This window comes from Quercus robur, chromosome 8 (genome assembly GCF_932294415.1).
Source record: "Quercus robur chromosome 8, dhQueRobu3.1, whole genome shotgun sequence".
NCBI classification, from domain to species: Eukaryota; Viridiplantae; Streptophyta; class Magnoliopsida; order Fagales; family Fagaceae; genus Quercus; species Quercus robur.
In genome coordinates, this window is record NC_065541.1 from 35,295,522 (window position 1) to 35,318,183 (window position 22,662).

Below are 22,662 nucleotides of genomic sequence, written 5' to 3' on the forward strand. Positions count from 1 at the left end.
AATCCTTGTTAACCCTAGCTCGTAAGTCTGTAGATTACCAACCAACTTTGTCAAAGGAATCTTGTCAATGTCCTTTGATTCCTCGATCAGCGTAATCTTGGCATAGAATCTCTCAAGTAGAGATCTAAGCACATTTCTCACAATCTTGGGTTCAGGAATGGTTTCCTCAAGATTGAAAGCTGAGTTCACTATGTCCTTGAGCTTGGCATAGAACTCATCGAACGACTCATCCTCCTCCATCTTAATTAATCTCTTCAAAGCTTGTAATGAGCCTCTGAAGTTTTGAATCCTTAACAGCCTCGGTTCCCTTATAGGTTCTCTAGAGGATAGTCCATGCTTCTTTAGCAGTTTTAGTGGAGGATATCTTCTTGAACTCCTTATTAGTGACCGCACTAAATAAGGCATTCAACGCTCTGCTGTTGAAGTTTGCCACCTTGATCTTGGCATCATCCCAGTTAGCTGACGCTTCTGTAGGCTTAATCCAGCCTATCTCTATAGCTTGCCACACTTTCTCATCTAAAAACTATAAGAAAGTTCTCATACATACTTTCCAATATGCATAGTTAATGCCATTAAATAAAGGAGGTATAGTTAATGACTGTCCTCTATCCATGACAAACAGAGGTCAATGGATCAACACAGCAAATATTAAACCCTAATCAGAGTGTGCCTACTCTGATACCACTTGATAGGCCAAAAAACGAATTGACCCCTTGTGATTAATTAATTGATTAATTAGCCAAGTTTATTAATTAATCAAATTAACATGCAAATGTGTGGTAGCATAAACAAATCACCAATAATCTAAGCATGCAGCGGAAAATAAATTTGACACGGTGATTTGTTTACAAATGGGGAAAACCTAATGGCAAAAACCCCACCGGGTGATTTTCAAGTCACCACTCCCGAAATTCCACTATTATCACAACAAGCGATTACAAGTAAAGAAATCTCAGTACCTTATACCAACCTACAGTTGAACCCTTACCCCAATACCCAATTGGACTTGTTCTGTAGTGACAATTTCCCTTTTGATGCACGGCTCCCAAGTACGTGACTAACCAATTGCGTGGATCCCAGTACGCGACTTCAATCACCAACTAGAGAAGGTTGTTGGCTGCAAAGTTCTTCAGTTTATCCACACGATGAAGATCAAAAAGATGCTTGGTCACAAAACCCTACGGTGCACATACACAACAACTTCTTTACAAGAATGATGAACTAGGGCAAAACTTTGTCTCTGGTCACAATCTGCTTGAACAAACTATTCTCAAAGCTTGTGCAACTTGTGAAAACTTTGATGACCCTTAAAATAATCCTTTTATATGTCTAGGGTTAGAAGAAAAGAAAGCCTATACACATAATCACGGATTAGAGTCAAAACAGAACTAGAATTATGTTTTTCATAAAACTCAACAGATACCTGTCTGTCGAGATTCTGTCGAGCAACTGTCGAGCCATGAGGTTGGAACAACTTCTTAAGCTCGATGGATAGCTAGCTGTCGAGCTTTAATGAACAGCACTTCTTCAGCTTGAATCTTGGACAGACTTGCATGTCTTCAACACTTGATCTTGAAACATAGTTTCTTGAAATATTAAACACATCCTAGATCTACCCAAATACAAGTAAAGTGCGTTTTGTCAAAGAATAAGCCAATTACATAAAATAGTGATATATATTCCTAACAAGTGAATCACATATGTCCTAACATATTCATAAATCAAATCTCTTTATTATCTTCTCCACAAACAAACAAAAAAAGAAAAAAAAAATCTCTTAGTTAAAGTTAATATAACTACCTACCATCATCAAAAGTCAAAACACACCTTTTGCAAACCCAACAATAATGAGCTCTAGGGGGCTTTTATGTATAACACATGTCACAATGCCTCAATTTTGCACCCTATAAAAACTTATGTATCTAGAAACACAAATTTACATCTAGAGAAATAGTAATGCGATCAATGGCCACAATGATAGATTCTCTTATATAACAAAACAGGGAATGCTTTACTGAGGTGAGTTTTTCTTGCACAACCTCCTACACTCATACTTTCACATAAACCTTAAAACTAGGGAGAAAATCTATAATAAAAACTACATTGTACAAAAACAAAAATAAAATCTAAAATAAATAGATACAAAATTGAAGAAGGGACAATTATTATTATTATTTTTTTTTTTTGGAAGAAAGGAGAAAATCACGTGCTAAATGCTTTACTAAGGTGAGTCTTTCTTGCACAAGCTCCTACACTCATACTTTCATATAAACCTTATTTAACTGCCCATTTGCAATCAATGCGTACCATCAGCACGCTTCACGCATGCCACGGTAAATGAAGTGTCAGGCCATCTGGATTGTCTGATATCCCAGACTTTGCCATGTATTAGAAAGGAGTAAGCTATCTTGTCCGTTACCTTAAAAGGTGGACTGTTGGTCATCCTGAGACGTAACCATCGTTCCCCTTGGATAGGGTAGAAAAAAATGCGTCAATGACGGGGTAACAAAACCCTAATCCTATCTCCACCTCACGAAAATAGAATTGTTAGGGGCTATTGTGGGTGAGTTGGGCCTAGGCAACCCTATCTACCTCCTTGATCATAACCCAACATAAAGCACAAGAACCATCAGATGAATTGGACTTGGTACGCCAGGAGAGAGTTGGCGTTGAGCCTTATCACAAGGGGCCCAACCCCGAGATCAAGGCTGTGGCTGAGGGGAAGACAACTTGAAAGACTCTTAATTGGTCGGTTAGATGTTGGTCGGTTAGGAAGGCAATCGGGGTGAAACACTAACCCAACAAGATAGTAGTCGAGGTTTGATAGTGCCATTGGGGAACCACTTCCGAACACTATTCGGCATATGGAACAAGTTCCAAGGGAATCCTCTAAAGTCATGAGGATCCCTCAGGATTCTGATGAATAAAGGAATATGTGCAAAGTGGGGAGATAATAATGGTAACCCAACTAATAAGAGACTATAAGAAGGGGAAAAAGGTAAAGGGGGGGAGGGGGTTGGAAAAACTGGGAAGTGAGAGAGCAATAGAGAGAAAGAACACAGATAAATATTGGGAATTTGAGAGGAACCAAGGGAAATTTGGGGCCTCATTCATAGGATTAAGCCTTGACCCACATAAATAAATTGTGACCCAGAAACACTAGTCTGAACAACCTTGGGTGACCACGCCTTAAAACCGGGGGGAAAATCTATAATAAAAAGTATATTTTACAAAAACAAAAATAAATCTAAAATAAATAAATACAAAATTGAAGAAGGGACAATTTTTTTTTCTTTTTTGGAAGAAGGAAGAAAACCATGTGCTAAATTATTGGCCCTTACTAGTTACCAGATCATGTACATGCTATATACTGCAGGAAGAAGTACACATGTCCATGTATTAGACCTGCAAAACGGACATTTTACAAAGTCAGATTATAGAAAAAGACGAAGGGAAATGCTAACGAGTGCCCTAAGGGCACTCATTAAGAATCCAATTAAAGAAAGTTTTTATGGGAAAAGAAAAAAAAAACAATTAATGTTTTGACAGCTTTTTTCATTTCCCATAAAAGTGATGTCAAAACTTTCCTAAAATAGATTCTTAACAATTTTGTCAAACACCAACATTTTTTGTTTTTGAAAAATGGGTGATTAGCTGAGACAGACACATACAAACTAAACTTCAGAGAATACAAAATCGGTGAAATTAAAGTGACCAAACCAGCTGCAAGAATAAGATAGAACGTTTTATAAAGCGCCTGAGTAACAAAGAAAAGAATCAGAAGAATATAATAGGATTTGGGGCTGTTTTCGAGAGAACAATTACTCTGATTTATTGTTTTTATTTATTTTTACGTAGATTCATTGTTCTCTTGGTTCAAACTTCAAAGTGCCTAGGTAACTATAACGGGAAGCTGAATATGGAAAGTGGGCATGGATATTAAAAATAAATTACAAAAAATTAATTAAAAATAAAAATGAAATAATATTGCAAGAGACACACCACTTGGCAAAATCGAATTCCAATTAACATTTAATTTAAAATCTAATTGAATTTAGACTTTTTAATTTTTATACCTAATAAATCACTTGACACAAAAAATTAAAAATTAGATAAGACACATGATGCAAAATTAGACTCTAATTTAAAATTTAATTTGATTTTTTTTCTACTTTACCTATTAATATATACTGGCTTGTAACCCCATGCATATACATGAATATACTTAAAAATATACAATAAAATACATAATATAATTTCTATATATATAATTTAAATACTATTAATAGTCATTTTTATATTTTGTTAACTCTTTAAAAAAATTTGTAAGGATATTATTAGGTGCAAAATGTAAATTTTCATTTAAAAAAAAAATTATTGTGAAGCATTTTTTTTTTTTTTACAATTTATTTATTCTAGACTCTTTGGTTTTTGTACAAAATAACTCACTTGGATGAATATTTATGATGTAATCCCACATTTGATTCTAAAATTAAGAAATAAAACTCTTTAAGAATATATAATTTAAGACACATGACGCAAAATTGAAACTATAACTTGGAATTCTAATTTGAGTTTCTCTCAACTTCACCTATTATTATATACATAGATATATAGACTAGTATTATGCCCGTGCGATACATGGTTTAATAAAAAAAATATATGTTTTGATAATATAATCAAATTTAATAACAAATTAAATAGTAAAAATATTTTCAAAAATTAAGTTACATGGAAAATGTATATTATGTAAGTTTTTTTTTTTTTTTTAAATGAAATTATAAAAGCTATTAGTAGTAAAATTGTAATTTAATTATATGTGTGTGTGTGTGTATGGCACTTAAAAATCTTTACATTATACTTGCTAACATGTATAGTAGCAGAAGTGCTAATCATATATAAATTTCTTGTATATATGACCAAAAACAACTTCCATAAATTACAAAAATGTAAGTATTTAGACTATAATGTAAATATTTACTTATAAATTACCAGTCATAGCCATTTTAATGTTGTCATAAGTGAGGAAATAATCTGCATAATCAATTAAGAACACTAAATCAAAAAATAATATCAATAATCAAGATGCATAGCATCATCTAAAATTAAAAAATATATATATATATATATATATCATATTATTTAAGCAATAATTGAACTACATTAATGGAAACTCATAAAAAAAAATGAAGATAGTTCTCCTAATTTCATATGGTAGATGAGTTCCATCCCAAATAGATTCAGAGACAAAATTTTGACTGAAATAAAAATTTCATAAATTGTGTGTGTGTGCGTGCGCGCGTGTGCGTGTGTGTAGGTGTCCAAACCTTCTGGGGTACCACAATCAAAATAATTTCAAAAATAGATAAATAAAAGTGCATGAAGAGAAACAAAAATTGTATTGCAATGTAAATGTAAAAGTTTACATATAAATTAATTGTCTAGCCATTTTGATATTGCCATAAGTGAGGAAATAATCTGCACAATCAATTAAGAACACCAAATCAAAAGATACATTAATAATTGAGATGAATTGCATTATGTAAAATATTTTAAAAAAATCATAAAATTTAAGTAATACTTGAATTGCGTTAATAGAAAAATAGAAACGCAAAAATAAATAAATAAATAAATAAAAAGAAGACAACTATTCTCACCAAAAAGGCCAAATCCTTCCTTCTGAAGTTCGTCACTTAGGGTACGTTTGGTATGCTGTAATAACTCCTGTAATGGAATAGTTATTCATGTGTAATAACAATTCGGTCATTTGGTTGCATCTTTATTACATGGATTAGTTATTACATTGGAATGACTATTCTTTAAATTGAAGAATAGCTATTCCTCTTTAAAATTGATGTAATAGTTATTCATTAGTATATATAATAGGTTTTAAAATTAATATATTTCCAAAAATATAAAGTTTCCTTATACATTATCTTTTACAAGCTTTCCATATGTAACAACCAAACTTATGAATAGTAATAGTTATTCCATTACAATGTCTTTTATTCCCAGTAATAAAGATTACTATTCATAATGTAATCTACATTTAGTGTACCAAACGTACCCTTAATTTTGGGTTTTTATTGATTGATTTTAGCATTCTTAAATAGTGGAGTAGAGTAGACTTAAGAGAGTTTTAATTCAACTCACATTGATTTTTTTTTTTTTTTTTTTTTTTTTGTTTAATCCAAAACAAATTGTAGCTAATAGCCTAATAGGTGTAGTAATATAACCTAAATGGAAAAAAAAAAAGAAAAAAAAAAGAGAAAAGAAAAGAAAAGAAGATTAGATGATGATGAAGATTTTGGATTAATTGTAATCAAATTAAGAAGAAATAGATGAAGAAAAGAATTTGAATTGTAATTAAATTAAAATTTTTATCAACTTAGAAATTATATAAGAGAAGAAGATAAGAAAAAAAAAATTATATCTATTTTTTTTTACGTGTAGTAATTTGGTTTTTTTTTTTAATTAATTGATTTTAGCATTCTTAAATAGTTTTAGTTCAACTCAATTTCTCTTGAATTCAAACTTAATTTGAGATTTGTATAACGTGAAACAACTTTATTTCCAACATATTTAATTATATCTTTCCCAATTTTAAAATCTCTCAAAACTTCATGTCAAAAAAATAAAGGTAAAAATTACATGAATTATAAAATTAGTTGATATGAAAACACAACTGCTACTTTATCTAGAAAAAAAAAGTTGATAAGAACGAAATTTAATATATATTTTATCAATTTAGAAATTATAGGAGAAGAAAAAAATATATATATATATATTTAAAATCTAAAAATCTAAAAAGTTTATGCAATATAGTGAAGCTGCTTCAGTTACAACATTTAAGCTCAACTTTTATTACATACTGTGATATAGATTTCGTGATTGGGCATGAGCTGTTGAGGGACCATTCTTGGTAATGCAGGCTGTGATGAATAATTTCAGTGCTGTACTGGAGCATAAGATATACTATTATATTGCAAATTGGAAAACTACGTACTTGAAAATTTGTATTCAAAGCCGCGTTGTGAAAGGAACTTGGAAGGTCAAAGTGGTCCACAACATCTAGATGGCCGTGACACTGTGCAAAAATCAAACACGAAATCCCGAACATTAAGTGCAGTATCTCAGGACAGAAATATATTTATATTATATTACGCCTTTAAAACCATAAATACTTGTTTAGTAAAAGGCGAAAGAATAGTTTGCTCTGTGCTCACCGCGTGGCTGCGTTAAAAAAAACCATAAATACAAAGAGAAAACCGAGATTAAAGTTTTCTCAGCCACAAAAAAAAAAAAAAAAAAAAAAAAGTCATTACTCAGGCTAAGCACCTCAATTCTCAATAGTCAATGCTTTATGAAACAAACAAATAGCAATAAAATTACAAATCAAGGAAGCTAGCAAAAGCAAGGACTGAGTCTCTGTGTCCCAATTATTATCATGGCAATTTCTTCTTAATGACCATCAAAAAAGGCCTAGTAATGTTGCACAGTGACGTTGCACCGGATAACCGAGTATTGGGCAGGAATGTCCAAGAAATATGTCTCAAAAGTAGCATAGCCACGAGCAAACCTGAATTTCCCTGTTCCGGCCACCACTGCAACCTCTCTAACAGCCTCAAATTGCTTGCTAACACCTTGTATTTGTATGGTGCTTCCGTTGTACTCTTTGTTTGTGAATACTATTGATATCATAACATGTGAATTCAACCCATCCAACCCGGCTGTCACATACATGCCTTGAGCACGCCCAACTTCAGGTGACTTTGGATCTGAGGTCTCAGTGATATAGTCATCAGTGACAAAGACAGTGCCAAATTGAGTGAATGTCCAAGCCTTGCCTGCAATACCTGCAACTGGGATCACCGTGGCATTGGGGTTGCCAAAGGCTGAGATGTCTTGGAAGTACAGGGATAGCTGGGTTTCGTTAAGTTCTGCAGCTTTGGCTAAATATGTGACTGTGGCTAGAACCAATACCAAGAATAAATTGGTGACTCTTTTCGGTACAATATTTGTTGCCATGGGTGGAGTCTGGCCAATTAGGAAACGAAGAAGTATGCTATCTAGTAGACTAGGACCTGGAATAGCAAGAATGACTCTGTGAGTTTGTAGTCCTTATGCTTTGTTGGAGTTTTGGCCTCTATTTATAATTAGAGCACTTGCATCCGGGATGCCAAAAAAAAGTTTTATTTTCCACCTTCAAAATTTACTTTATTTATTTTACCATCTCATTTTATAACTCATTTAACATTCCGATTTTTACTTTTAAATATAACTTACTAAAATAATATAAAAAAAAATATCTCTCTTCTCTCCCATTGTTCTAGTTACTAGGGCTGTAAACAAGCCAAGTTTTGTCGAGTAGTGTATGTTTAAACTTGGCTCGTCAAGAAAAATCAAAAGCTTAAGTTTGGCTATGGTTGAGCTCGTGGAAAAGCCAAAAAGCTTGAGTTTGGCTTGATTAATTAGTCAAGTCAAACTCAAGCTTAATATCAAACTCAAACACGAACTCAGGTCATGTTTTTAAGCATGAAATCTAAAAAAAGTACATTATTAAGAGTCTATTTGGATACCGTTTATTACTAAAAACACTATAGCAAAATAATTTTTAAATGTGTGAATAGTACTGTGGGATCCAGTTTTAAAGTTGTTTTTCTAAAGAAAAAAAAAATTGCAGGCCCCGTGAACAGTGCACAGGACCCACCAAAAACCGCTGGACGTGCAAAACTCTATCTAAACGTACACTAAATACTTAAATCTCTAAAATTAAGAAAAAAGAAAAAGAAAATAGTATAGTTATTTTACCATGCATCTAATCTTACTTATGATTACCTATTATTCAAATTAATAATTTACATAATTAAATTCATTCCTTCATCATACATTGTCTACAGCTTCAACAATTGTTCAAAATACAATTTTTACATTCACGTTAAATGGTGAAGGACTAGAAAAATACCTATTTGTAACTATTATGAATGAGAAAATACTAAAATATTTCATAACTTTACTTTAGATAATTAATAGAGAAGGATCATATATGACCTACTTAATTATTTATTTATTTTTAAATGTAACTATAGTCTAAAGTGTTAGGGGTCTCATGTTAGCCATGTCATTATTAAGATATGTGTAATGAGTATATTTAGCTAACATATATAAACTTATAAATGAGTCTATACTTGAATTGTTGTGTATCAAGCCTAATTGCTCATGAGCTTGTTCGTGAACAAATTTTTTTACTTGGGCTCGGTGAGCCTAAAACTAAGGCTCAATCTTGGTTTATTTATAAACAAACAAACATGAACGAGCTTTTTATCGAGCCGAGTCCACGTTGTTCATGATCGGCTTGGTTCATTTACGACCCTAAGTTCTACCCAACAACTCCTCCACATTGCTACTTGCCAACGTTACGCACAACCCATAAAAAATAAAAAACCACCAATACCCCCCACAACAAACCCAACAAAACACCCAGACCCCCACTACAAACCTAGCAAAACACCAAGACCCATCACCATTCATATTGCAAACCATCGAGAATCACCCATAAAACTCATACCGAATCCACCAAACCACAACAACCCACAAGCCACCAACCACCACAACCACAAACCTGGAAAAATCAACAAAATTTTCAACCACCATTGCCAAACACTGCAAGATCCATACCCACCGTCACTTCACACCCACCACAGCCACAAGAACACATCAAAACCCTAAAATCCATTTTTGAAACAAATTCCAAAACCTAGAACAAACATATTTTCTTTCTTAAACCCTCAACCCAAAAATCCCCAATCCTCAAACCCAAGCAAATCTAAAAGCACAAACAATAAAAATAAAAATAAAAGTGAGCTTTTGGATCAAACAAAAAAACAAAATAAAAAATAGAGAGGGAGAGAAGAAAGATCGGTGGCCACCAATGGTGGCTTTGCTGTCGTTCACCATTGCCAGTAATGGTGGTCATGGGTTCAACCCCCATAGGCTGAGCTCGAGTAGAGAGAGAGAGGGATGGTGAGAATAGAGGGTGAAGAGAGAGGGAGACTCACTACCATGAATCTGTGATGGTAGTGGTGTTTTGTGGCAGTGAATGAAGATGGCTTTGCTTTGAGAGTTTCAGCAATGGAGTTTTGTGAGTTTAAGGGTGTGTTTGTTTGGAAGTGAAATCGGGGGGATTGAAAACTTTGGAGAGAAAACAGGAAGGAAAACTTTTTTAGAGTGTGTTTGGTTCGGTGAGAGGAAGGAAAATAAATGGTAGGGCCCAGGTGTTTTCTCTCCTGGCCCACCAAAAAATTTTCTCTCCAAAATGGAGAGAAAACTGAGATGAAGAAACTCATGAAATGAGCTTCCAAAATTACCCTTAAAATTTACCTTCAAGTCTCCAATATGTTGACTTTTTATTTTTTCCTTTCATTTTTTCTTCCTTTGTTACTGATGTGTTGACTTCTATTTTTAATTTTTCCTTGATTTTTTTTCTTTGTTACTGACGTGATGGTTTTCTTTTTCTTTTTCCTTCCTTTCTTTTGTCTGAACGTAGCTTCTTTTCTTTTCTTCTTTTTATTTTCTTTAACTTTTTCTAGATCTGTAGCTTTCTTTTTTTTTCTTTTTTTTTTTTGTGCTCATATGTTTATTTTCTCATTAATTTTGGTTGGTTTTTTTTTATTCGCTTTTTTTTTTTTAACATTTTGTTATGCTTTTTTTTTTAATATTTAATTAGTGTCTATCTATACATAATTTAAAAAATATATATATAATGTGTTACCTTTTATTTTATTTAATAGGGACATGATGGTCAATTTATATAAACTTTATTTTCAACAAAACAAAAAAGTTTTTCATTCATCTACTTTTCCACATTTCCAACCAAACATAAATGAGGGAAACAAAAATCTTTTTTATCCTCCCACTTTTCTATCTTTTTTGTATTTTCTATCCTCCCAACCAAATGGACCCTGAGAAGCAGAATTTGTGGAAAGAAAGAAGGAGACAGTGTTTAGTGGAGAGAGACGGAGACAACGTGATTGAAGAGAGAGAAAGAGTTGACGTTCTTAATAATTTTTTTTTTTTTCTTTTTACCAACTAAGTTACAGTAGGTTGTATGTACCACAGCCAACTGTTCATAGTTGCTTTAAAAAAAAAAAATAGAAATAGCAACTGGGATGAAGCTGCTTATTTGCTGATTGGTCGGTAAAATAGAAACTGGGGTTTTTACACCCAATGCTAATGCTTTTAGGTGATGGACACATTTTTTATTTCCCAGTCAAGAAGTAATATTTTATTAATTTTCTCAATGGGAGGGAAAAAAAAATTAAAAATATCTGCCCGGAGCTAGAATCCAGACGATGGGGGCTAAGGGGTTCTTGTTGTCTAGTCAACAAATGATTCTATCTGTTTTTTTTTTTTTTTTTTCTCTTGTTTTATCGTTAAAGAAATAAAGGAAATGCAATAGAATTCAAGACTCTTTTTAGATAAGGTTGTCCTCTTAAATTTCTATCATCTGTCTATTTTAACAGTTTAGCAAATGGGGAATAATGCCCGTCTCTTCCTTTTTCTTTTTCTTTTTTTTTTTTAAAATCCTGGCAAAGACTAATCAGCTTAAATTTTTAGAAGAAAACCAGATTGTTTTTGCCCTTAACTTTATGTACTTGTTTTTTGTTCTTAGTATTTATTGTGTCACACTATGTTGAAAATTATTCATACGATTTTAGACTTCATAATAATTCATACGGTAGGGGTAAGGGTCCAAGATCATATATTGGGTTTTAGGCTTTGTCCGAGAACATTATATGTCCGAAGAGGAGCAAAATAGTTATTAGGGGTTCCCAGTTGAAGTCTCATAAGTGAAGAACAAATGAAAAGTGGTCCAAGGAGGAGCTTCTCCTTGGATATGATGAATGCAACCCAAGTATGTATTCCAGCAACTAAGGTAACCCTCCAAGAAGCTCCAATGATAGGGACGTGTCTCATGAACGTGCGAGAAGGAAGAAAACTCAAAAATATCTAAAGGAAAGCTGCTACCATCACATTAAATGCACTACAGCTACTTTTCTGGCCGCATTTATGTGGAGAAAACCTCTAAACAGTGCTGCCTTGTCTAATGCAACTCACAAAAAGGCAAAAAGGGTGTCTGATGGGATAGGTACTCAAGTAAGGGCTCAGATGTTCAACAAGTGTAGGATTAAGATGGACCAAAGGGGGCTATATAATAGGAGAGACCCTCCATGAGAAAGGGATCGAACAATAAAAGAAAGAAACACCATAGCAACCTAGGAACCAGACTTGTAACAAAGCTTTAAGAGCAATATTTAAGAATCAGTCTCCTCGGACTTGGCCGGGGACGTTTTTCCGTAGTAAACTTCTGTTATCTTTCTCTCTTTGTCATCAAAATCTATTGGTCTGTTATCTGATTCACTAAAGCCGAGTTTCCCAACCCATTCTCTACAAATTTATTGTTTTGGGCTTTTTTAGGCTTAAGTCCATATACCCGTTGGGCTAGGAGCTTAAATCAGGTCCCTACACATACTATCTATATATACATTAAAATTGAAGTATTTTAAAATTGAAGTATCTTACTTTTAATTGATTTCATAATATGTTGTTGCATCAACTTTGTAGGCTCTACAATTTTCCATATAATAATTTTTTTTTAAACGAGAATTTAATTGTTTAACTTCAACCTCGATACATTTTGCAAACCTCACGCAAGAACTTCCTCCCCAATTTCCTTTTCTCTCTTTCCCATGCATGACCGAGCCATACTATCAGCCCATCGCCATAGCTGCCATCTCTGTCACCCACCATAACTATCACAAGATCTCTGACGTCGTAACAAGCAGCCCCAGTCACCGATGCTTTGAGCTCCATCCCCAATTCAAGTAAGTGAATTAATTTTATCATATTTGTATCTTTCCTACTCTCCCTTTTCAATTTTTTTTTTTAAATGTCGTTCACTTTGCTTCTCTTTTTTTGATTTTGTGGAGAACAGCCTCCTACTAAAGTAGTAAAGTTTAGGTCCTTTGTTTTTTTTTGCTTTAATTTTGTGAATTTTTATCTAGCTTTAAAGGTGCGGTTTTTGGTTAATAAAATTAAAGCTAAAAAAAAAATATTAGGAGATTCTTCTTATAAAAAAAAAAAAAAAAATCAAATAAGTAGATTCTTTTTATTGTTCTTGGTTTCAAAAGTCAAATTGGTTTTTTAAAGGTGTAGTTTTTGGTTAATAAAATTAAGGCTAAATAAATAAATATATTAGGAAATTCTTCTTATAAAAAAAGAAAAAACAAAATTCAAATAAGTCGATTCTTTTTATTGTTCTTGGTTTCAAAATTCAAAGGTCAATTTGGTTTTTAAGAGTCCAATATGCATCTAAGAATTTGTTTAGTTTAATTGTTTTAATGTAATTTCTTACTAGGATTTGGTTGTAGATAAATCCTCTATTAGAGATTATTCAATTGAGGATGCGTTGATGGTACGAATCACCCTTCTATTCTATCCCTTTCTAAATTATGGCCTATTCCGCTCCATTCCACCCGTTTCGATCCATTTCGCTAAATTCCATCCAGTAAAGTGATTTTGGCCAGTATGTAAACAAATCATTTTTTTTTTTCTAAACCTTTATTTTTTATTACTTCACTCATGTATGGCATTTTATTATTATTATTTTTTAAAAAAAAAAAAACATATTTTTTTTTCTTGTTTACTTTACTCACATATAACATAGTTTTTTTTTTCTTCATTATTGTTATTTTTTCTTTACTTATATATGACATGTTATATATTTGTATATGTAATGATGATATTAAAAATGTGCATTATTTGATTTTGGATTAATAATTTGATATAGTATAGTACCACATGCGTGTTAGGGTTTTAGATCCCAGTTGTCACAAAATTAATCAACTTTTAACCAATTAAATAATTATGCTCCTGATTAAAATGATTAATGATAGGCCAAGAATGTATTGACCTCTTGTGATGAATTAACCAATTAATTAGCCAAGTTAATTAATTAATTCAATTAGCATGCAATACGTGTGGTAGTACAAATAAATCACCAACTAAGTTAATATGCAGCGAAAAATAAAGTTGACACGGTGATTTTTTTACGAATGAGGAAAATCTTCAAGGCAAAAACTCCACCGGGTGATTTTAAGGTCACCACTCCCGAGAATCCATTATTATCACAAAAAGTGGTTACAAGTAAAGGAATTCCAATATCTTATACCAACCTACAATTGGACTTGTTCTATAGTGAATATCTCTCATTTTCAATGTATGACTCCGAGTACGTGACTAATCAATCGATATCCAAGTATGTGACTAACCACCAACTTGATAAAGATGTTGCCTGTAAAGTTCTTCAATTTATCAACACGATGAAGATCACGAAACTCCTTGGTTACAAAACCTTACGGCGTACAAACGCAGCAGCTTCTTTAAGAGAAAGATGAACCAAAGTATATGTCTTCGATCATAATATACTTGTGAAAAACTTTTGCATTAAGTTGCATCAGCTGTGACAGCCCTTAAAATAATCCTTATATATGTTTAGGGTTATGAGAAAGAAAAACTAAACATGTATACACGAATATGTGTGAAATCAGATCTAAAAAACTGATTTTCGTAAATCTCGATAGATAGGTTATCTATCGAGTAGCAGTCGAGCATCGGGCTAAAGATCCATTTTAAACCTCGATAGATGCTATCTGTCGAGTTAGCTGTTGAGCTTTAAAATCCAGCACTTCTTCACTTGAATCTTGGACAAATTTGCATGGTTTTAACACTTGGACTTGAACTCTTATTCCTTGAAGTATTAAACATATCCTAAATCTACCACATTACAAGTAAAGTGCATTTTGTCATAGGATTAGCCAATTCTAAATGACATATACTCCTAACATGATTCACATATGTCCTAACAATTAACACATTACACAAGTACAGATCACATAGACATCAAAAATAATGACCAAGGAAAACCAATGAAACTACATGATTCAAAAAAAAAAAAAAAAAAAAAAAAAGAGGAATATTTAACCTAAACAATCTTCAAGACACGAAATACATTAAATATAATTGAATTTTATACAATAAACTTTTTTTTATATATATACAAGATAAATTTTATACAATAACCTTAACCCTAAATCTACTGCTCCCTCATGTAGTACTTTACTAACGTGACCACACATAAGTTTGAGATTCACTAACTCTTCTATTCTAATTTGTTGCATACAAACTCCTTGTTTGTGACTCTGAGATCCACTCTAAAAAATTTAATCAGTAATTGTGGTTAACTGAATTCAACAACTTCGCTCTATAACTGGATCTATTGTTTGCATGCAATCTCCAGTTGAAGCTTCAAGAGAGATTTGATGTCGCAGAAGCCTGAAGAAAGTACACACGATGCTCTCTTTGATGGACCGAAACTAAACTATTAGATCCTGGGTAGTAAACCTTGAATCCACAAGGGGTTCCTTGAATTCACAATGTGATAAACTGAAATCCACTAGAAAAGAAACTTGACAAAAGTCTGTGTTTATTGATAATAGTCTAAATTGCCTCTGACAGCTACAAAACATACAAATACTGAGAAAAATGTCTAAATTCCTAATTCACACTAATTACGTGATTAGGTGACAAAATACCAAAATTTACCAAAAATGGCAAAATTGAGTTAAATGCAAAATCATAAACTTCTAATATTAAGAGACATCTCAAAACAAGCGAGACCTTATTCTGACTTTTTAGTAAAAATTTATTAAGGAAAAAAAAATTACTATAAACGGCAAAATCATAGTTTTTGGGGGCTAAATGGAGGAGTTTGTCATTTTCAGGGGTTCCTTGTAGTTTTACTACAAATATTGCTTAGAAGGCCGTTTCGCTTCAACCTGCCAAATTTCAAGCGATTCTAACTTCAAGGCCTATGATTTTTACTAGTACCTTTTTGCCTTATGCGATGATTTCAAGCGTGCATAAGAGTCTCTACATCTATGTACAAAAACACTACTCTCTTGTGAGTCTAAAAATGCTCTTTATGATTTGTATTTATATGTACAAGAGTTGCCCCAAACCCTAGATCCAACAGTTGAGAAAATAACTTGTTTTCAAACTTTGCCTATGTCTCAATTAGTAAAGACATGCAGTTCGATCAATAAAGACAAGTGATTTTCAACCTATCAAGCTGCAGTCAAAATGTAGTCTTTGAGTTGTTTCTTTTCTGCATTCTTAAGTCTTCCACTGTTTTGAACTTGATTTGTCTTAATGAAATATCATCTAATGTAATTCAATCTAGACAAAGTAAGTTCTAAACTGTTACAATTGTTCTTGGTTGCCAATCTACAAATATGGACTTTACAATATATATATACATATATATATATATATATATATATAGTAATCCCGAAATGGTATGTTGAAATAGGCAAGTACTGAAATGTTTCGTTTCAATAGACAAATTGAAATAGGTCCTAAATGGTATTTAGCACATTGATACAAAGTAACCATTTTTTAAGATTGTTTAATGCACTTATCATGTAAAAACAATTTTCAAAAAATATCAATTACGTACATATATTATATTATTATGTAGCTTTAGATAAATAACAAATTTTTAAGCAAAATAACACCGCCACAAATATAATTTTATCAAAAAAAAAAAATATATATATATATATAATTACATTAATATTTTTTTATATATATGTAATAGGTTTCTCTTTAATCTCATCTTCTCCTCTTCAATATATCCTCTTCTTGGTCGAATAAAACTCACCCAAGTTGTGAATCCCCAAATACCCAAGGCAACATCTCTTGCTCTAGCTACATAGGTATGTATTTCTTTTTCTTCTTTTTTTTCTTTTTTTTTTTCTTTTTTTTTTGACAAAGCTGCATCTTATATTGTTTATAGGACCTTTTGGTTTTTATACTTTGTGTTGTCTTATTATGAGCTAAACTTGCATTTCATGAATTTTAAGGAACAAATTTTTAAACTCTTTTAAGAAAGGTAGATTCATAGGTTGGCTTGCTTTCTAGATCATGATTTTTTAATCCTCTTTTGAAAAATTGGTCAGTTGGTATTCAGCTTAATGAGTAAATGATAGATTTGCATATGTTTTTTTATTTTATTTTTTATTTTTATTATTTTTTATACAAGATAGAGTTTCTATTCTAGCCTAATCTAAGTGTATATGTGTCTAAAACTTCCTCCTGAAGACTTGAACCTTAGCCCTTGCCTCCAACACCCCACAAACACTTATATTTGTGGAGAAACCACTGCACCAAGGGTGTGCGATGGTGTTTTTTCAAATTGTTAATTGTTCAATCTTCTTAGATTTAAGTAAAGAGAAGTAATTATTTTTGCTATTATAGGTTTAGTATGCTACTATTTCATTGCCGAAGTGGGTTTTTTGTAGGACTCCATATTACAAAATGAATTTAATCCATGTTGTGTGCTATATCATTTCATGTAACCGCGTTTGATAAGAAAATGTGAAGTGTATCTCATTAATATTTTAATAATAATCTCTCTCTCTCTCTCTCTCTCTCTCTATATATATATATATATTAAAAGAAATTAAGAGAAAATCCAATTAAATTTAAATTGGATTCTCAATTTTACGACATGTGTCGTATGAAAATCGAATAGTCCAAACCAAATTCAACTACACTCACTATAGCCAACAAGTTTAAACTCTTTATAATTTTAACTTTCACCTTAAACCTTAGTAAAGCATTCACTTGGTCATCTTCAAATGAGTCATGCATGCATACATTAAAAGCAATGAACTTTGATTGAACCAGTTTGTGCGAGGAAGATTTTCACAAGTTAAAAGAAACTAAAACTACAGTGGCTGCTAAAATAAATTTTGTTTCGATGAAAACTAACTTCTATGTAACATGAGGGAAGATGAAAATAAAAATTGAAAAAAAAAAAAGAAGGAATTGAGAGAGATGGTGAGAATTTCGAAAGGGAAAAATGGGAAAAGATGAATAATGGAGGGAAATGGTAAAGGGGGGCTTGAAATTTTTGTGCCTTTTATTTTTATTTTTAAAATTTTTTACCTGGCAGAATTTGTTGCAGCGATCTAACGGCTTCAAAATCCATCAAAAGAAACAGTTTTATGAAGTAAAAATTCCTGCAGTAGCTTTGTCTGTCGTAGCGTCTTTTACAAAAGTGATACGAACTACGCACGCGCTATTTGTGGAGGGAAAAAAGAAAAAGAAAAAAAGAATAATGCTAAGATCTTAATAAATCTCATAACTTTTATCATAATTTGTTCACATGATAAAATTATGAGTAGTGGAGTTATGAACACACATCAACTTACAATTTTTTTCTATCACTCACAACTTGCTAAGTTAGCAAGTTGTGGCAAAATTTGCATAATTTATTGTGGTCTTACCATTAATAAAAAAAAGAAAAGAACGCAATCAATCATTACATTAGAAAACTCAAGTAGCATCTTCTCATAAATAAAGAAAGATAAAGGAAAAGAAAACTCAAGTAGTAGGGCATCTGATTCTCAAAAAAAAAAAAAAAGTAGTAGGGCATCACTCATCAATGTGTCGGCCAACAACTTTCACTAGTCATTGGTTCCCTATATGTAATCTGCAAATGCGGAAAAATCTGTTATACACGTGGATTCACACACTGCTCCATGCACTGCTCAAAATGTATTCAACTTGTGATTTTAAGTCATAACATGTACTCAATTTGTGACTTTAAGTCATAATTTTATATTTGAAATTGTGACTTAAAATCATGAGTTTAGTGCATTTTGGGCATGTGTGTGGATTTGTCTAAGATGCTAGGTCCCTAGATATTCTTTGCCCTTTAGAGTTAGATTTTATTTATTTATTTATTTATTATTTTTGGTATGGGATGAAACTTGAATTAAGCATGTATAAATTATTCGGGTTTCATAGTTTGTCAGTATATTTTTCTTATCACGACCATAGTTTTCAGAACTGGACCAGACCGGAAGGTCGGACCGTGAAAACCGAAAACCGGGATGAAGACCGGTTTTTTAAGCATAAAGAACTGGATTTTTTGTTAATTCCATGAATCGCTAAAACTGGGGTTGGACCACACGAACCAGTGAGAACCGTGCGGTTCAACCCCTTAGCAATTTTTTTTAAAAAAAAAAACAACTTAACACAATTTTATTCTACTTAATTAAATTATCCATCTCTTACAAGGAATAAAAAAAATTATAATTAAAATCCTTCAAAGATATTCAACTTTACTTCAAAAATTAATCATAAATTTTAATTTTTTCATGGTTATTGTTTTATTTTATTAACTTTCTTATTTAATTATTAAATATATGCTTGAAAATCATTAAATTTCCCTCACATATATAGATATATTGTCAATTTTGCTAGTTTTATAAATTTAATATCTATATTTAGGCTTTAATTAATTATGACGTCATCACGGTTCGACCTTGGTTCGACTTCGGTTCGACCTCAAAAACCTTGAATTTCTCCCTTTTACGGTTCAATAAACGGTCCGGATCTGAAAACCTTGATCACGACCTTACTTGAACAAGTTCTGTTCTATAGGCTCGCATCTCTATATTTTTGCTCAGTAAGCATGTCATATATAGGGTGTGTTTGGCAGTGGCAGAATTAAGATTTTAGTTTGGGGGGACAAAGTTACAAGATAAGATTGAAAACAAAATTAATCTAAAAAATATTAGTATGCATCAATAAAAATAAATAAATAACTATAAAATAAATAAATAAAGATAATTAATTCATATTAAATAAAAATTAATTGAATACATTAATCAGTGTATTTATTTACAATTCAAGAAATTAATCAATGTACTCAAAATAAACTATGAGTTCCTATCAAAAAAAAAAAAAAAACTATGAGTTTTTTTTTTTTTTTTTTTTAGAATACTAAGTATTTTTAACACACATACAGGTAGAGGGGAGAATGTTTTTTAAAGAAACTTATAGTAGTATATATCCAAAAGGGCCTAACTCTTGAATACACAACATAGGCTTTAAACCTTTTTAACTTACACTCATTTTCCAATGTGGGATTAACCTACTGTTTTTTCTTTCGAGAATACTAAGTATTTTTAACACACACACACACGGGAAGAAGGAAGAATGTTTTTTAAAGAAACTTATAGTAGTATATATCCAAAAGAGCCTTATAACTCTTGAATACACAGCACAGACTTTAAACCTCTTTAACTCACACTCATTTTTCACTGTGGGATTAACCCACTATTTTTTCTTTTGAAAATACTAAGTATTATTCTCAAAAGAAAAAACAATGGGTTAATCCCACATTAAAAAATTAGTGTGAGTTAAAAAGGTTTAAAGCCTATGTTGTATATTCAAGAGTTAGACCCTTTTGGATATACACTACTGTAATTTTCTTTAATAAAAAATATACCAATATATTTGAAAAGTTGTATAATGACTCGTTGGGCCAATGGCTACGGACATGCTGCTTTGAGCTGAAGTGGTGAGAAAATTTTAAACTTGGTTTGGTAGAAGATTGTTTTAATAATAATAAAAGACTTAAGAAATGTAGTGGTATGAGAAAAATCAATTTCAATTATTGTGAAAGATCAAGTGTAGTGAGTCAATTTTTATGTATATGTTATCTTATATACAAAAACTTTTTTAATTTTTTAATAGATAATAGATAATATTGTTTTTATAATCAAAAAATTTTCACTTCATCGTTAGCTTAAAAATAATGGTACAATAAGTATATGAATTAGTCAGAACCATTTCAACGTGGCCACATTCATCCCATTGCATGTTAACTTTGAATTGACATGTGGTGTGCTCTTTGATTACTGGCATTATGAGTGTTGGACATATATTAGCTTAAACTAAATTCATTAACCTGAGAGGAATATCATCTATCAAAAACCCTCTCTCTAGTCCTCACTCTCACCTAATGAAAATATGGCTGACTTAAAAAACACTCTGTTTCTTGACCAAAAAACAGAGCATATCTCCTAACATGAAAGACAAATAGCACTATTTGGATAGCCCACAACGAGTGTAAAATTTGTAAACCAACTAAAACCCTTCCTCTCTTACTCACTAACATGTTATGCTTATATCTGTGTTGGGAGACAAACTAATCTAAATATCCAATAGTCAAGTAGTTTTGGTGGAGTTCAGGGGAGGCAGTTCCCCCCCCCCCCCCCCCCCCCCCCGGCTCCACCCCTGTTTAGCACTATGGAGTTAGATCTTCATTGCTTAAGTGAGTTATTTATTGTCCCATATTACATTGAATTTTCATTAAAATAAATACAATTTTCTACTGACTGAGTAGATTTTTCAACCATTTGAAAGTTCTAATTATAATTGTACATATTTTGAGTTTACTGTTTGTATAACCCATTATATAATTACTACTAAAATAAATAAATAAATGGAAAAAAATTATTCCCAAATAATTTTATCATTTTTGCTTTCAATTTTAATTTTTTTAATGTTTATAAATTTTGATAGCTTATAATTTGTGAATTTGGGGCTTTTTATGTATATAAATATGTTGTGATGGTTACTTATGGTTCTACAATATTTTATGCAAACACACTACGTATATGTATGTATTAGGGTTATTAATTTAGAGTTTCAAGTGTGTCACTAATAAAAGGCATCAGTAAAAACAATATATTAAAATGATTTTATTATATGGTGAACGAAAACGCATGATAAATATGCTATGTCACTTATTATACACCACATCCTTTGTTTTTTTCCCAAACATATTGTGACTCTTTAATAATCGAATTCTCACATCCTCCCAAAAAAAAAAAAAAAAAAAAAAAGGTTTTAAAATGCTAACGTAGTTGAACCTTTTTTTTTTTTTTTTTTAATAACGATAGCTTATTCCATACTCTTATACAAAAAAGTCAATAATGAAAAACTGTGACATTCCACCTGATGATTGCATTAGAATTGGGTATGTCCAAATAAACAGTCTCCAAAGTAGCATAACCACGAGCCAACCTGAAAATTCCAGTTCCTGAAACCACTGATACTTCCCTATATTTTTGGTAGAACCTGTCTGCCCCTTGAATTTCAAGGGTGCTACCATTGTACTTCTTGTTGGTGAACACAAGTGACATCAATAGGTGCAAGTCAGAGCCATCCAATGCTGAGTTCACATAAATACCATGAGCCCTCCCGACCTCAGATGAGTTCCTCTCAATAGACACTGTCAACTTGTCGTCAGTGGCAAAGATCGTTCCAAACCCAAGGATCCACCACCGCTTGTGAGGGATGCCAGCGACTGGGGTGGCGGTGGCATTTGCTCCTGTCTCCCAGTCTTGCATGTAGAACATCATGTTGGTTTCTTTGAGTTTTTGGAACTGATACTTTGAGGCCTCTATAGATGTGGCTAGAGTTAAGAAGAACATTAAGGACAATATGACAATTTTTGTTGCCATTGTGGATTGGACTAGCAAAGTTGACAAGCAAGCTTTTAGGAGTTAATGAACTTACTTGTGTGATGTGGTGAATTGTGGCTTCATGGGGTGGGTTCTATTTATAGAGAGAGAGAGAGAGAGAGAGAGAGAATATCCACATGCACGGCGGTTTCTCAATTGGTTGGCTGTCTCTGAAGTCAGCTACCGCATGGTTTTTCTTTGGGCTTATAATTCGTAC

General features: G+C 32.1%; 2 protein-coding genes across 2 annotated transcripts; both read right to left on the reverse strand.

Moving 5' to 3' along the window:
- Positions 1–7,325: 7,325 nt before the first annotated feature.
- LOC126695329 (dirigent protein 1-like) lies at positions 7,326–8,114 on the reverse strand. The gene has a single exon (XM_050392028.1). The coding sequence runs from the start codon at positions 8,026–8,028 to the stop codon at positions 7,483–7,485; it is 546 nt and encodes a 181-aa protein (XP_050247985.1). The 5' UTR covers positions 8,029–8,114; the 3' UTR covers positions 7,326–7,482.
- A 13,542-nt stretch (positions 8,115–21,656) lies between these two features.
- Positions 21,657–22,600, reverse strand: LOC126695330 (dirigent protein 22-like). The gene has a single exon (XM_050392029.1). The coding sequence runs from the start codon at positions 22,443–22,445 to the stop codon at positions 21,909–21,911; it is 537 nt and encodes a 178-aa protein (XP_050247986.1). The 5' UTR covers positions 22,446–22,600; the 3' UTR covers positions 21,657–21,908.
- Positions 22,601–22,662: the final 62 nt, after the last annotated feature.